Genomic DNA, 16,901 nt, shown 5'->3' on the forward strand with positions numbered 1-16,901 from the left:
CTTCTTAACTAAATGTGTAATACAGCGAGATCCAGATTGGTAATAGAAGAATGTGCCTGTGAGACTTCACAAGCCTCCACTTCGTTCACTCACCAAATAAGGGCAGAAGCAGTGAATCCTCTCTCCAGGCCCATACAAGCAGCCACGAGGACCAGAGCAGGCAGAGTCCTGCCTCCATCTCTGGTGGCTGTATGTTTCTTTGTCGTTCTGATCAAAGATCAGTCATTCTTATATTAGCAATACAGGGAACCTTGAAGTAATGTTCAACCTTCCGAGGCTGGACAAAAATGGCCACACATTTGCTGTTCATCATTTTTGCATCTAAAACAGCTTTTTTATGACCACTTAGATTCTTTTGATAAAGTCACATTTGTGTGTGTTGTTGTTGTTCAGATTGCATATCTTAAAAAGTCACCAAGTGAACCACTTAGTTTGAGGAAATATGTGACTGGTCCAATAGTGCACCAGCCTTCTGTTGTTCAAAATCTGTAAAATTTTCTTTTTCACATTCTAAACAAATTATATAGCAAGCATGCAAGCTATATGGAAGCTTTTCTATGCAAGCCTTGTATACATGATCAAGATAACAATTTCCTAAAAAAAAAAAAAAAGAAAAATAATTTTCTCTTTTAAGTCTTTAATTTTTGCACTTGTGTATATGCATATTCTGGTAACACTTTATTTCGATAGTCCACTTTAGACATTCTATTAACAGCAAGTAACTTTGCAACTACATGTCAACTAGCAGTTAGTAGAGTATTAGTAGACTGTCTGCTTAATATCTTCTAACACTTTCTTTGTCAACTTATTCTACTAACCCTAAACCTACCCTAACAGTCTACTCTGAGAGTTAGTAGACATGTAGTTGCAAATGAATGAGAATTAGTTGACATGTAGTTGACATGTAGTTACAAAGTTACTTATAGTTAGTAGAATGTCTAAAGTGGACTATCGAAATAAAGTGTAACCCATATTCTTTACAAAAAAAGAAAAAAAGAAAATAAATTGTTATTTTTAGACATTACAGACAAAATAATTTTTAAAAAAAATACATTACTGAAAGAAGATTATTAGGTTTTAAAAGGTGGAATGACAATTATTATTATTATTAATATTTATTTTTAAGTTTTTTTGAGATGGAAAAGAGCAGCTTGAACATTCTGGACATTTTCATTGTTTGTGCAAGCTCTTCCTTTAAACTGGAAAAAAGTCTCTTGGTTCTAAAAATGAATGTGTAAACAAGGTTGGGCATAGTAACAGTATAATGTATTGTTCTGATATCTGATTGAGGTGGATAAGATTAGTTATGTGATAAGACAGATTAAGATGTAAATGGAGAGAAACTGGCACAGAAATGAAGTAAAATGAGATCTTAGTGGAGCGGAGGAGAGGGAGTTGAGATGGAAACCATGATGAACAGACAGATAGAGAGGGAAGAGCATTATGAAATAGAAAAAAAAGTGAGAGAGAAAGCTACAGTATAAAGCAAGAGATAAAGCCAGCACTCTGGAGGAGTGGTCTTCAATCTCCTCTAAAGGATTTAGAGTTGAATTCACCATCACACTCGAAACACACACACACACACACCTGCTGTGGATATGCCGTTCACTGTTGTGCTGGATGGACCTGCGCCGTGGGGCTTTCGACTTATTGGAGGACAAGACTTCAGCCAACCCCTTACCATCGCCAAAGTGAGTGTGTGTAGATTTTACAATTCAGTTGTAATTCAGTGAAAAACAAAAAGTGCAATGACTTGTTTCACTGACCTGTTTTAGGAAGTGTTTGTTCATATGCCTTGTTTGAATTCTAATTCTCAGTGATTAAGAATGCTCATCTCTTCTATAATAATAATAATGTGTGTGTGTGTGTGTACATACATAAAACATACATATAGAGAGAGAGAGAGAGAGAGAGAGACATATCTACATTAACATAAAAATGAAAAAAAACATTAAATCAAAACTAAATATTTTTAAGCTCAATTAGAAAAGGACACTTCATAGTGCATGACAATATTGATAAAGGATTCATACAATACATAAAACACAAACATAGTGAGTAAAAGAGAATAAATCAGTTTGATAATGAAATTGTATACAACGAAATCTGGCATGAATTGAGGATTGCAGCATGTCATCCCTTATAAAGAGAATGTTTTATGGAGGAGAACAATGGCTATCCTCGTGCTCTATTTATGTGTGTAGCTAAAATTGTTGATGAATCATTCACTGGAACTAACATGTGGATCCTCACACCTGCTGCGGCAGTGGATTTGTGTATTCTACGTCTAAACAAATGTCAGAGAGTCCAAAAGAGAAAGAAAGAAAGAAAGAAAGATAGATAGATAGATAGAAGCACTGACTGATTCAAACAGCTTTGGATTTGTTTGTTTTTTGACCCTTAAAGAAATAGTTCACCCAAAAATTTAAATTCAGTCATCATGTCATCCCAAACCATGATTTCTGTCTTCCATGAAACTCAAAAGGTGAATTTTTGAGGAACATCCTGGCTGCTCTTATCCAAACTGAGTCTGAGGCTTTTGTGTTCCGTGGAAGAAAGTCATACAGTCATATAATATCTTTCAAAAAAGCTTCTTTAAATTCACATGGAAACTGAATCTTCAGACAATAATACTGTTTAAAAAAAATTGATTGTTTAAATAACTTCACAAGGTTACAACCTATTACATGATCAAAACTCCAGTGTTGAAATACACAATGAAGTTATTGTGCTGATCTGTTTGCGCAGAGGTTTTATGCTTTTGTTCTCTGTGCAGCTCTAGTTTTGGATTTCTACTTTGCTTTAATGAGATTTCACACTTGGAACATTCTCTGCTCACTCTGCGGTTCAACATGACACTGTTACTTAATCTCAACATTGCGCAGCCATTTTTGGTCAAACACCCTCCTGTCCTCTGTCTCTAGGCCTTGGGAGTTGTTTTTACTTGCAGCTAGGACTGTAACCTGGACTTTATTAATCAAAGTATGTTTGGAAACCAGGCCTGTTTTACCCACAGCAGGTTGTTGAACTGTACTCAAAATGTAAGAGTGGGATCTGTTGGCCTCACAAATGACAATAGACTGTGGAGCTGTCTCTCAGGAGAGAGAAAATTGGTTGGGATAAAACTTGAGGTCACTTTTTTTATGTATCTGTTAAGCTGGATTCTAGAAACTGGGAGTCGTTTCTAGAAACCACTCGCTAATTTATTATGAAAGCAGGCTCGGTATATTATGCAGTTGCACTTTTCAAGTAAACTGATCTTGTTTTAAGGATGCTGAGATATTTAACTAGAAAACAGACCTTTGTATTGTGAAAGTCATCTTGATTTGGTCTGTTCTGCTCTGTTAGTAGAGCAAATGCCTTCTAGTGGACTAAATTTGGGTTCTGAGCATATGAGGTATAAAAGTACTGGTGCATTTGTATTTTAAATTAAAAAGATAAAGCTGCTACATCTGGGATGAATGGATAAGAGACTATAAGAAACATATTGAGTTCTTGATCCGTCTTTCTGCTTGCTGATAAAGAGCTCATTTAGGAGTCAGGGCCTGATTCAATGCCAAACCAGTGCAGTTCCACAGACAAACCCCACTGCACCCAGAATGCCTTTTGATATATGACTAATATGATGGATGCACCTTTACATTTGGTTCTTATGCGGTTATACATGCCATTCTGCTCATGTAATGCAAGTCAAATAATGCAGTGCATGTGCAGTTTCCTATAATTCATCTGTAGCGCTTCATTCTGAGAACTGATAACAGCAGGACTGCAGAACTTCTCTGGAGACTGTTATTTCCCCAGCATGTTTACTGTGGAGAGTAGTTTACATGGGTGCACATACCAATGATGACAAGGACTTACACGTACACATAGACATTCAGACACACTTACACACACATATACTTGTAAATGTGGTTTACGGGGATTCTCCATAGACGTAGTGGTTTTTGTGCTGTATAAACTGTATTTTCTATCCCCTTACCCTAAACATACCCCTAAACCTACCACTCACACAAAACTACTGCCATTTTTTTGACTTTTAAAAAATGCCATTTAGTATGTTTTTAAGCCATTGGGTTTAAGTGTCCTCATAAACCATGTTTACTTGTAGTACCCATGTCATTATACACATTTGTGTCCTCACTCACACACATTAAAGGGATAGTTCACCCAAAAATGTTGTCATCATTTACTCACCTTCATGTTGTTCCAGCCGTGTATGTGGGTCAATGAAAAAGAGTTTCCACAATAAAGAAAAGGAAGAACGTAATTCAAGACATGTAACAAGTTGTTATAAATGAACTCTTTGTATTCATGTGTTTTATATCATTGTCAAAAAAACATTTTATAGCATTTGAAACTATAAATTATAAATATTATAAATATAGTCATGGTTTAAAAAAAAACTAAAGGAGAATAAAAACACCTCAGTTTTATTCAGAGGACTAAATAAAAATGTATGAGAGGCCTAAATAAAAAAAAATGCAATTTGGTACAGTTGCAGATATTTATATGGCAAAATAAAATAAAATAAAATAAAATAAAAAAATAAAATAAAATAAGTTAAAATAAAATAAAATAATATAAAAAATAAAATAAAATAAAATAAAATAAAAAAATAAAATAAAATAAATAAATCACAATAATATGTCTTAGTAAGAAGATATTTAAATGCTTAGTATTATGATCAAAGCTCTGCAGTTTTTATTGTGGGGAGCAAAAGATCTACAAATAAACAATGTACGCATAAACGTTTCTCAAAAGTCTTGTGAATATTTGATATTCACTTTTTAACTTTATTGAAAGTAAGAACTATCAATAATAGGTCATTAAGAAGAAGAAGAAGAAGAGGAGGAAGAATGTACTTTTTAGACATCTTTTTGTTTATTAAACATCAGTAAGAACAGAGATTGGAGCGTTGCCATTTGATAACACTTTCAGCTAGCTCCTGCTGATGTTGTCTACAATTTTGCGTTTTTAGATATCACCAGGAAGTAAAGCTGCCAGAGTCAACCTCTCTCCTGGAGACATCATCTTGGCAATAGATGGAGTTTCTGCAGAAAACATGATGCACTCGGAGGCTCAGACTCTAATCAAGGATGCCACCCATCAGCTCACACTTACTGTTGAGAGGTCAGAGGTCACCTTTAGATCCACCTAAGTAGCTGGACAGCAGCACATGAGCTTGCACTCTGCACCACATAAAGGGGAAGCTGATGTGCATTAGCTTTTTTAAGATTTGGCGTTTTTGTGTTTTTGAATGTGTTCAAATAAATATATTCAGACCAAATAGGAAAAACAATAAATAATGAAAATGTGATCATATCATTGTTTTGCAGACCAGAGACTAAGTTGTGGTCACCAAATGCCGCTGAACACAACAAAAGCCATCCATTTAAAATGAACCTAGAGGCAGAGAGACAAGTATGTGTCTTCATATTTTATGTATGATGTCTATCTGTATCATGTGGTTTGATCTATAATGCTTATATTTTTGCCTGACAGGAGTACACACCAATAGGAACAGGCCATAATCGAAGGGCTTCGCCCTTTGTGGCCGCAGCCAACATCGATGAAACGCGTCAGGTGGTGAGCCCAACCTACAACTCCCCTATTGGCCTTTACTCTTCAGGCAATATCCAGGATGCCTTACAAGGACAGCTCAAGGGCCTCATCCATAACAAACCAGAAAGGTGAATGTTCAAACCTTCATACCCGAACCTGAGCTATTCAGTCTAGTAAATCCTTCTAGGAAATGATCAGGACATGGGTATTTTTGTATTGTTAGTAGCACTGAGCTGATCAAGAAACATTGCTCAGTTATCATCATGTATTGAAATATAACATCTAGTTTGATTCTATGGAGGAGACTACTTTGAAATTACATGTGTGTAGTCCCATGAAGCTTAGCAATATAGAGGAGTCAGATGTATATCGGCTGCTGCAGAGAAATGAAGATGAAGATGAGCCCCATGAACCACGACAGTCGGGATCCTTTAAAGCCCTACAGAGCTTTATCAACAGTGAGGGTATGACATGCACACACTGCAATAACAGAAAGACAAAAACAAAAGAGAATGCACAATATTTAATAATTAATTAATTGCAAAGAAATTGCTAGTTCAACACATTGAATTAAACACATTGAATTAAATGTGGCATTTTGATGTAGAACAACTGAAATAGTATTTTCTTGTAAAATATACTCCAGTAATTTGTGTTTTATTTACAACTTTGAACATTTATTTTTTTATGCAGTACACAAGATATTATACTAAATATTAGATGTAACACTGATCTACAGCATCAATATTGTATTATACAGTACACAGTTCTACAGTTACATAAGATAATACTATTATCCATTATTATCCATTAAAAGGGGTCCTATTATGCTCTTTTACAAAGTCTTGATTTTGTTTTGGGGGTGTACTAGAACAGGCTCTCATACTAGGTTGTTCGAAAAACACATTATTTTTCACATATTTTATATTATTACAACACCTCTTTAGTCTGGCATGAACGGCTCGAATAGTTCCTGTATCAAATGAAAGCCCGCCTTCTGAAATACGAAATGTGCTGTGATTGGTTAGCAAGGCCAGTGTGTGTTGTGATTGGCACCACTCGGCGCCTGGTCGGGAAATGACATGCCCCTTACCACTGCGAGCTTCAGTGTAATCGTCCCATTCGTCTGTATTTGTGATATCACAAATCCCGGAAAATATGCGTTGTAGTCCAAACGAGTCGTTCGTTGTAGGTTTTGAAAAGTGATTTCTGTGAAATAAAATATCTCCTTTTGAAGTGGACTTTGAGCTTTGTAACTTTGCAGATCTTTTTTATGCTCAAACAGCAACATTACAGACTAACTAAAGTTGAAAAAGTGAAAAAGCATAATAGGACCCCTTTACATATGACAATATTAGCCATGCCAACCTTAGAATATTTCCTTAAGATATGTCATGAAGAGAAAAATGCCAATTATGCTCACATAAGTTTAGTGACAGTTTCTGAATAGATGTAATGCACGTTACCGAATATTAGAATCAGATAACAATGTTTAGGGTACAAATAATCGGTACTTTTGAAATCTGCAATTGAATTGGAATCATTTGGATTTACTGTAATGTAAACATGACGGGTACTGGGATTCCGATCTTTTTGATTGACAGGTACACGTCCATTAGTGACAAGGAAAGTCTGTGCCCCCACGACCAAGCCATCTGCCCCGGCGGGGAACTTGCACAAGCTACCGATGTGTGATAAGTGTGGTAACGGCATAGTGTGAGTCAGGCCACTTGAGTCATTGCTCATTGTCAAAACATTTATTTTTATTTTTATTCTTGGTTATACATAGAAGCCACCAAGTATTTCTTCAACAGAAGAAAGAAAAATTCTGTCAAATATGATAAACCATATATATATATATATATATATATATATATATATCATGTTATGGCTGATAATAAGTGATACATTTTTTAAATTCTACAAACTTTGGCTTAAAAAAAATAAATAAATAAAAGCAATCATTTTCAGTATTATTAGGCTACAAGTGAATTTAGGCATCACAACATAACAATGTACAGAATGAAAAGTGGATATTTATTTTGAGATTTGCTTAATCATTTCTAAACACTAGTATTGTCCAATAATGGACAACATTCCTCTAATATGGGCTGATAACCGTGATGATACCTATGTATTCATATTTTTTCCCACTTTCACACCTAAAGGAATGAACATATAAAAGTGCATTACTGTTCAAAAGTTTGGGATCAGTAAGATCTCATGAATCCAGGTTACCATTTCTATCTCCCTGTCTCTTTTTCGATGGCTGTCTCTGATTGGCTCTGTCTCTGTTTTCTCAGTGGGACGGTTGTGAAGGTTCAGGATAAGTTTCGTCATCCGGACTGTTTTGTGTGCACCGAATGTGAGGAAAATCTAAAGCAGAGAGGGTACTACTTCATAGATGATGAGCTATACTGTGAAACCCACGCTCATGCCCGGGCCAAACCTCCTGAGAGTCCCGACCTTTGACCTTCTCGTTGTTCTTCTGATTGCATGAGGGCACCAACTGCAACTCAACTACTCAGTGCATGAACATCTTGTTTTAACCACAGACACAAAAGTTTTACCACAATTCATGCACAATCATGTCAACCAAATACTGAGAGACACATTTATGGATAGTGCATTGTCATGTCATGTGTGCTATTTTGCACTTTGTAGGAATAGGGTGTGTTGACTGAAATAAGTTTGTATGAATAAAGGTTTTGTTTTTTGGAGAATCATATCTCTTGTCAGGTGTGTTTGAGCAAGACAGGGGAGCATTTTCCTGACAACATAATGTGTCCTTACATCATTGCCATCATTTTTGATGTGCATGCATGTCACAAGAAGAATTTATGAATTCAAAATATGTCAAGCATTTATTCATTTCAATTCAAAATTCATTTTTGTTCTTCTTCTGTCATCACTTGTAAAGAAAAGTCTGCTTTGGAGTATTACTGCCACCTTGAGTGATGCAGTGTCCTGCCATGGCCTAGCCAAATATAGGCTATGTATCATAAATACTAATAAATAATATATTTTTTACATGAATTTTATTTATTCTGTTTTATACACAGATCGCATTTAAAAAATGTTATTACAAAAAAAAAAAAACATTTAACCTTACAATTTTCATATTCGATTGTCAATATTACCCTCAGAAACAATATTCGGACTAACACGCGGTTTATATTTATTATTTACGATAACATAATTAGACATGCGATCGGTTATTGAACAGAGACAAGGGAATGAAGAAAAAAAAACGTTAAGTTACTCACGCGGCGACGTACAGTATTGACGCGAACCGCACGAGGTTACCATAGATACACCTATCAAACTAAAGTAAATATGAATCGAAGCAAGAAGCATAAACAAATGATCAGTAAGTGTCCCCCTCTTCGCGGTAATGTACTTTCTCACCCAAAAATAGATATCTGGATATCCTAATGAGACGAAAATTACAAAATATTAGGTGCTTAATGAAGTGATCTTGCAATCATTGTTACGGTAGGCCTCAAGGGAGTATTGTAAATAAATGTTTATTTACTCATGCTTTGTTAATATTCTATTCATTTTCTAATTCTAAATATTGAATTAAATCCTGGTTATAATAATGATATGGTTACAGTTCTCTTTAGGCTATTTGTATTGTTGGTGTGAACGGACCTTAAATTAGTTTTAACGTTAACGTTACTTAGTCACGTTGTTTGTTGGTTGGTTTAGTTACACAGTTAATGATAAAGTTGTATTTCTTGTTTTTGGTTAAACGCAAGAAATAAAATGAGTTCAAATGCAATTAATTGCATTGGGTTGCTACTCTAAATACAGTTGAGATAAATAAGGTTATCCTTTTCAGGAATCCCACACAAAAGGAAAGAAGTTGCTGTTGTATAACAGGCATCAGTCAACGGGGTGAAGGAGAAGTCGAATAGCTTTACATAGACCTGATAAACGACACACAGCAGAACTGTCAGTGCCACGGACATCATGGAGAAGTCTAGATTTTCAGACAATAGTTTCCCGTGTGGGTTAAATTCTACCCCTGCCATGCAAACAAGAGGAAGAGGAGGAGACCATGTTATGGACAGCAAGTCCCAAGCAACCACAAACCTTAAAGACACCGTGCGTCTTGAGGAGGATAATAAGAAAGCAATGAAACATGAAGCAGGCTGTGCTAAACAAACCCGTAAGTGTCCATTTGAGGCCTATTTAGTAAAGTGCACACAATTAGAGAAGGAAAACCTAGAGGTTAAAAAGAAGCTTAAAAAGATAAAGAAATATTCCAGAGAATGCAAAACAGAGCTGCAGAGATTTGTGGAGAGGTTTAAAGCGGTTAAATACATCAACAAAGACCTGGACACAAGGAACAAACAACTTCTCATTAAAAACCAGCAAATGAGGCAAAGAATTACAGAGGTCTTAAAGCAGAACAGACTTCAGACTGAAGATCTGGAGACAGTCTCATGCTGTAAACACCAGGAGAAGCAGCAACTAAGAGAAACAGTCGTTGTTCTCCAAGAGAAGGTAAAGAACTTAACGGAACCAGTCAGGAAATCTCAAAGAATGAAACGGGATTCAGAAATAGTCGAAGAGAGGAAGATAACGCAGCTACAACAGGAAAACCAGACTCTTAAGAGAGAGTCTGCACCACAGCAGTCAGGTCATAAAAGATGCTGAACGTAGAGCAGAGAGAGTTCAGGAGCAGCTGGATGAACTAGCATGTTGCCTGCTCACTGTAGAGACTGAGAGGAATCTACTGCGTCAGGAAGTAAAGAGGCTCCATCAGGAATATATCAGCCTTACTAACAGCATCTCACTGCAGCTGAAAGGAAACAACAAAGCTGCTGGTCTTTCAGGGAAACCCTCTGAGAGCCTTGCTTTACAGTCCACCACAGCAAAGTCCACCAGCTCAGCATCCTATAAGTAAGACTAGTTGAAACAAACTGTAAATGTTGATGATGTTCACTATTTACAAGTTGGCTTTATTTTTAAATGTTTTCTTACTGATAGGAGGCGACACAACATAGCAGATAAAGGTTCAATTTGAAGACATACAACCAAGGAGAAAGAGAAAATACAAAGACCTGGGAAAAATATCAGGGAATGTTACTGAGACAGATATTATATACACACACACACATACATACATACATATATACAGTATATATAGTTTTTTGTTATTTTAAATTGTAGTAAAATGTTATTTAAATTTGTGCCATTATTATAGCTTCTATAAATGAATCTCTACTGGTTAGAAATTAATTAATAATATTCTTTCAATAAATATTAAATGATCATGATTTCATAATTGTTTTTGCCATTCATCCTCTCTCCCACAACTATTGTTTCTTTTTACTGTTAAAGGCTAAAAACTAAATAAACATTCTCAAGCAATATTACTTGTTCTGAAAGAACATTCATTCTTTACTTACAGTTAATTTATTAAACAGAAAAGTCGTACAGTATATTTTTGTCATTGCCTTGTATTTGGATCATTTACACTTTGCGCCGTCACAGTCAGATCAGCAGGGGGCAGTAAGAGACTGTATTTTCCCTGTGACACGAAATCAACTACGCGAGGAAGATGCGGACGTGTTATGATACGTCATCAAATATGTCAGCCTTCTGGTGACCGCAGCTGAATTTGATCATTGGTCGAGGGAATTAAAATGGTAATAAGCTATTTTGAAACAAACTGTTGTTGAAAACAAACCGCTTTCTTTCGTGAAACCATGTTCATGTTTATGAGCTAGCCTTTTGTCAACATATGCTTCAGAGGGAATTAATGAACAGCACGATCCATATACTCAATTATTTCTGTCTTAAGCAGTTAATGATGCGTGTTTCGATTTCCTCAGGTTTATTCAGAAGAGTGCGACTTTATATTTCGATTGAAAGGAATCTTGGAGTTTGCTTGCCAGCTTGACAATTCAAATGGTAAAGCTTAAATTATAAAAGGATGAGCTTGATTTGTAAAACTTTTAATTTTAACTTTATTTTATGAAAAAAACATTTACATATACGCTGGTTATTTTTCCTTTTGGCAGGCGCACAAAGTCAAAGCACCATATCAAAAAGTTTCCAGGATCTCCGATCCAAAGTATCATCAAAAAATATTGTTTTCACTGTATGTAACAGTCCAGTATTAATATGGCCTAACGCTGGTTTCCAGTCAAGTGTGGAAAGCTTGACCGAAGCATCAGCATGTGGAGACATTTTGCAGTGTATAGAGTAAGTACTGTTAGGTCTTTCATATCTTTAATGTTTGTGTATGTAGAGTATTATGTAGTATGCATCGTAAGAATGTTAACAAAGTATGATACTTTCTTGTTGCTGTCCACAGGTCAGATGATGGTGGGAGAAAGAAGTCATCAAAAAAGAAAGATAAGAAGAAATCTGGACCTGTGAGAGTCTTTGACTAGATTGTTTGAAAGGTGGTAACTGTTAACAGTCACTCTGACAGTAACTCTCTGCTGTCCATCTTTATGTAGACTGTAGTGAATATGAAGCTGTTGTTTGAGGTCACAGAACCTGCTGGGGATGAAGCTCCTAGTCTCATCCGAGTGAGCACACAGCAGCATTGTGTGAAGATGCCACTGCCTTTAGACTGTACTCTGTCTGTGACCACTGATGAGAGCCTGGCAACGTGAGTGCTTTTTTTTTTTTTTTTTGGCTCAGGTTGTCAAAATCTTTGAGGTTTATAAGGAAGTGTTCTTATTGCTATGAATTGAATGCTAAGATCAGGGTTGTGAAGTTCAGCACAATCTTGTGTGTGTGTGTGTGTGTGTGTACCTGTTTTTCTCCCCACAAGGATAGCAAACCAGACGTGTGTGTGTGTGTGTGTGTGATTGTTCAGTGTGTGTACAGGGCTGGTGGAGGCATTAAATAAGCAGTTAGCAGACATGGAAGAGGTGGTGCTACGTTACAGGAAGGGCTCATCTTTCCTGGTGCCACAGCCATTTCACTTTCAACTGCCTAAACCAGCTGGACTCATTACTGTAATCTACCCTGCAGGAGTGCCAGATAGCCAGCTACAGGCCGTCAGAGAGGCAAGACATGAACAAATGTACTACCGTTCAAAGGTTTAGGGTCAGTAAGAATAATTTTTTTTTTTTTAAGTATTAATAAATTATTAATAATCATTAATTATTTTATTTAGCAAGGAGACATTAAAATAAATAAATAAATTCAATAAAAAAAATCAAATAAATGTTAAAATAAATGTTAAATTTTTTTCAATCCTGAAAAAAATGTATCACAGTTTTCACAAAAATATTAAACGGCACAACTGTCTTTAACATTCATAATAATCAGAAATGTTTCTTGAGCAGCAAAGCAACATATTAGAATGATTTCTGAAGGGTCATGTGATACTGAAGACTGGAGAAATGATGCTGAAGATTCAGCTTTGTCCTCACAGGAATAAATAGCATTTTAAAATATATTAAAATAGGAAACAGTTATTTTAAATTGTAATAATATTTCACATTATTACTGTTTTACTGTATTTTTGATTATAAAAATGCAGCCTTAAGTGAGCATAAGAGACCTGGACTGGTCCTTTCAAACAATTAAACATGAGTTAAACATACCGACCCCAGACTTTTGAACGGTAGTGTACACAGTACACACACAACGTTTTCATCAGAGGAAGCACAATGTCTCAATGATTATTGAACTGATTATTACTGATCCACATGTGTGGTCCCTAAACCATGTCAACTTCCTATGTGTGTAGGATCTGCACAGGAAGTTTAAATTACCATGTGACAGGCCATACCTGAGACGTGCCAATGCCTTTCATTTCCCTGATGCAGCTTATAAAGACGGATACCTCCGCAATCCCCACATACACCTGAACCCACCCAACATTGAGGATGCTAAGGTGAGACCGTATGTAATAAAGTAATAATTCACCCACAAATGAAATTCATTTTGTCGTTTCTAAACATGTTAGCTTATTTATTTACCTTTTTATCTGTGGAACACAAAATGAGAATTTTGTAGTATGCATCATAAATGTTCCATACGTCTTATTAATATTATATTCCAAGTCTTCTGAAGTCATATGATAATTCAGGGTGAGAAGCAGATCAAATCTCCCCTTGTACTTGTTTAAAAATTTGGCTTGTTAATTTCAAAATGGAGACTTTAGACACATCTGATTGACATGATTGATGACAAATATGAAAGAAAATGACATGGGTGGTAAGTAAAATGATGGTAACATTTTCATTTATCGGTAAACTACCCCGTTTACAGCTGGCTGAATATGTCATGAGCACTTTTTAAAGTGCAAAATCTCTTGATTGCGAAATTCAATTTTAACCATTAACAATCTTGTCTTTGTCTTGTGTTTCTCTCTAGCTGTATCTGGTGCAGGGTGTGTACAGTTATCATCACTACATGCAGGATCACGTGGATGATAATGGCTGGGGATGTGCATATCGTTCCCTTCAGACTATTTTCTCTTGGTTTCAGCAGCAAGGATATGTGGAGACGGCTGTGCCCACACACACACAGATCCAGCAGGTAAACAAAATTGTCACTTTATGGGATGGTGTTCAATTTATGCTGTCTTGTTCTATGTATTTAAGAGGAGCAACCCTTGTTACAACCAAACATTTGGTGCTTTTTCAGGCTCTTGTGGATGTTGGGGATAAAGAGCCACGTTTTGTGAGTTCACGTCAGTGGATTGGCTCCATCGAAGTTCAAGCTGTCCTTAACCAGCTGCTGGGGGTCACCTCAAAGATCATGTTTGTCAGGTAGACAAAGTGTGTGTGTGTGTGTGTGTATTGATTAGGGTGGTAATGGCCATAACAGATCATATTGGAGTAGGTTCTGAAAAACTGGACACGTTTTTTCTTCTGTATACCACCGCACACAAGTGACTATGCATTTTGGTTAAAGCCTGGAATACTCTACACAACTTTTAAAATCTGAACAAATTGTAAAAACTAGGCATCATGCACTTGCCTAATTTGTAAATGATTACAGAAGAAAACTGAGCATCATAAACTAAACAACTAAGGATCACACAATACCACAACAATATGTAAATATATAAAGTCAGCTCAAAATAAAATATCAGACATGTTTGATATCCTTGACTGGATGGGAATCATAGTCTAAAAGCTAAAACGTTTGAAATATTGTGCAATTTTCTGTGAAATCTGTCAACTCTGACTGCTCCATTGGCTCTGACTTTCGGCAACTAGTGTCAACTCCTCAAGACTGAAAATCGGGGCAAAAGTCCAGTAGTGTATTCCAGCTTTAAGCTTAACTAAAGCAGATGCAAGATTATGATGAAATAGGTTTACAAGTTTCTGAATAGTTTGAATTTTAAAAATGATTGTCTTTCTGTTAAAGTCAGGGATCTGAGCTGGCCACCAAGGGCAGAGAGCTGGCCAACCACTTTCAGACTGAAGGAACTCCTGTCATGATCGGTGCGTTAACATTATCTTCAGCGCCTTCCTTCAACTTGTAATTGGATAGGAGCAAGGTTTCCCCCCTCAAAAACTGATATTATTATAATGAACATCTGATCCAGCACACTTGTAGTATACACTATCATTCAAAACTTTGGGCTTTGCTGTTCTTTTCTACTGATTTCTAACTTTTATATTTTTTCTCAAAGAGTACTGAAATTTTTTTTTTAACATTGGTAATAAGCAATGTTTATTGAGAACCAGATTCAGGAGATTAGAATGATTTGACTGAAGTAATGATGCTGAAATTTCTGATTTGTCATCAGGAATAAATACAATTTTAAAATGTATTAAAATAGAAAACAATTATTTTAATTGTAAAAAATATTTTATTTAAAATCTTACCAACCTCATTCTTTTGTAGTGTATAGATAATATTGCTTGTTTTTTAATGTAGATTTTTTGTTTTGCTATTTTTATATGTAAACGGTAATTGAAAAATAAAGCCATATTTTTTCACCAGGTGGGGGAATACTTGCACACACTATTCTAGGCGTAGTGTGGAGTGAGAACACTGGACAAATACGCTTTCTTATCTTGGACCCTCACTATACTGGTGGAGAAGACCTGCAGACCATCACTGATAAGGTACATTTGACAATGTCACTACTCTAGTCAGACCTTTTCATTTTAATATAAAAATTATATAAAATTCTATTCTGCCTTAATGATAACAAGCTACTTTAATAACACCAATAATAATAATCTTTTATGATATTATTCCATTATACCCAGACACATTGGATTTGAAGTGTATCATTTAAAACATCAGTTAATAGTTCAGACATTAGAAACTGTTTAAATTGTGTCAGAACGACAAAAAATGTCGGTCAAATATAAAATGACAGATTTTGCTGCACCTAAAGTTTCTCTAATGTCTTATTTATATTGCTCTCCACATTACTGTATTATGAGGTATCTCATTGGTGAATCAATAGCTCAGTGTTTTAAGCCGGTCATTTGTTAATGGTGTGTGTTTGTATTTTCTTCAGGGCTGGTGTGGATGGAAGGGGCCAGAGTTCTGGGATCAAAATGCCTATTACAACCTCTGCCTTCCCCAGAGACCCAAGACCATTTGAGTCATGTGCATGACACTTATTCGCTTTTATTTGTCGTCTGAATTCATGGATTCACTGGAAGTCTCATTGTTTCAATGAGTGCAAACCCACATGTCACAGAAAAGTGATTTATTACTCATTGTCCTTACAATGTTTTAAACGTCCATGCCTATTTTAACATCCGCTTTGAGTCACGCTAAAAGTTACGTTGATTTCAGCAACATCTCACATGATTTTCAGTCCGGCTGCAAATGGATGATATTAATGACATCATATCCTCAAGACTGCCCAAGTTTACAAGGTCATCATACATCATATTCACAAGATATCTTTGAACATCTACGGCGCAAGATAAGGCTTCCTGCAATTCAATAAAAAGAAGCAGCAGCTATAACTCAAACAGCAAATGTTTCCTTATTCATTGATTATTGCAAAGTCTCTTGACTTTTCCACATGGGGAGACTTAAACCTCGGCTTAGCTAATCTTGCCATATTAAGAATGTCTTGATTAGCCAAGCTTGGCGGCAAGTCAACTGTCTTCTGTTCTGCTCATTTGCACACTGTCATAAAACATTGTCATAAAGCATTTCAGTGACATCAAGGTTTTTATACAATGCACGTGATCCAAGTTCAATTTTTCTCACTTTTTCCAGTGACAAACCCAGAAGTCTCCCCCTTTTAAGAAAATGATCTGCTTTTTCCTTGATTCCCATCTGCTCTTGTTGGCAGGTAAAACATTTGCTGAGCACATTGAGCTCCGAGCAGTTCTACAGTACCAGTGTCAGTCATTCCTCTCGTACTT

At 36.0% G+C, this 16,901-nt stretch overlaps 2 protein-coding genes and 1 pseudogene across 4 annotated transcripts; all 3 read left to right on the forward strand.

Annotated features, from left to right (window-relative positions):
* Positions 1-1,497: 1,497 nt before the first annotated feature.
* On the forward strand, positions 1,498-8,277 carry LOC107746050 (PDZ and LIM domain protein 3-like). 3 transcript variants are annotated; one of them, XM_016560103.1, is made up of 7 exons: positions 1,498-1,691; positions 4,982-5,133; positions 5,340-5,424; positions 5,506-5,693; positions 5,896-6,029; positions 7,170-7,281; positions 7,869-8,277. In XM_016560103.1, exons 1-7 carry the CDS (start codon positions 1,599-1,601, stop codon positions 8,035-8,037), a joined length of 933 nt encoding a protein of 310 aa, XP_016415589.1. In that variant the 5' UTR covers positions 1,498-1,598; the 3' UTR covers positions 8,038-8,277. The 3 variants fall into 3 exon arrangements, with proteins under 3 accessions (XP_016415589.1, XP_016415590.1, XP_016415591.1); XM_016560104.1 differs by lacking the exon at positions 4,982-5,133; XM_016560105.1 differs by lacking the exon at positions 7,170-7,281 and having other exon boundaries at positions 7,869-7,964.
* A 1,356-nt stretch (positions 8,278-9,633) lies between these two features.
* Positions 9,634-10,480, forward strand: LOC107746041 (trichohyalin-like; annotated as a pseudogene).
* A 639-nt stretch (positions 10,481-11,119) lies between these two features.
* Positions 11,120-16,143, forward strand: LOC107746025 (ufm1-specific protease 2-like). Its single transcript, XM_016560071.1, has 12 exons — positions 11,120-11,225; positions 11,412-11,490; positions 11,601-11,784; positions 11,897-11,957; positions 12,045-12,199; positions 12,410-12,602; positions 13,292-13,438; positions 13,921-14,085; positions 14,194-14,318; positions 14,923-14,999; positions 15,505-15,629; positions 16,034-16,143. The coding sequence occupies exons 1-12, from the start codon at positions 11,223-11,225 to the stop codon at positions 16,118-16,120; spliced, it is 1,401 nt and encodes a 466-aa protein (XP_016415557.1). The 5' UTR covers positions 11,120-11,222; the 3' UTR covers positions 16,121-16,143.
* Positions 16,144-16,901: the final 758 nt, after the last annotated feature.

This window comes from Sinocyclocheilus rhinocerous, unplaced genomic scaffold (assembly GCF_001515625.1).
Source record: "Sinocyclocheilus rhinocerous isolate Xijiao unplaced genomic scaffold, SAMN03320098_v1.1 scaffold288, whole genome shotgun sequence".
In the NCBI taxonomy this organism is placed as follows: domain Eukaryota; kingdom Metazoa; phylum Chordata; class Actinopteri; order Cypriniformes; family Cyprinidae; genus Sinocyclocheilus; species Sinocyclocheilus rhinocerous.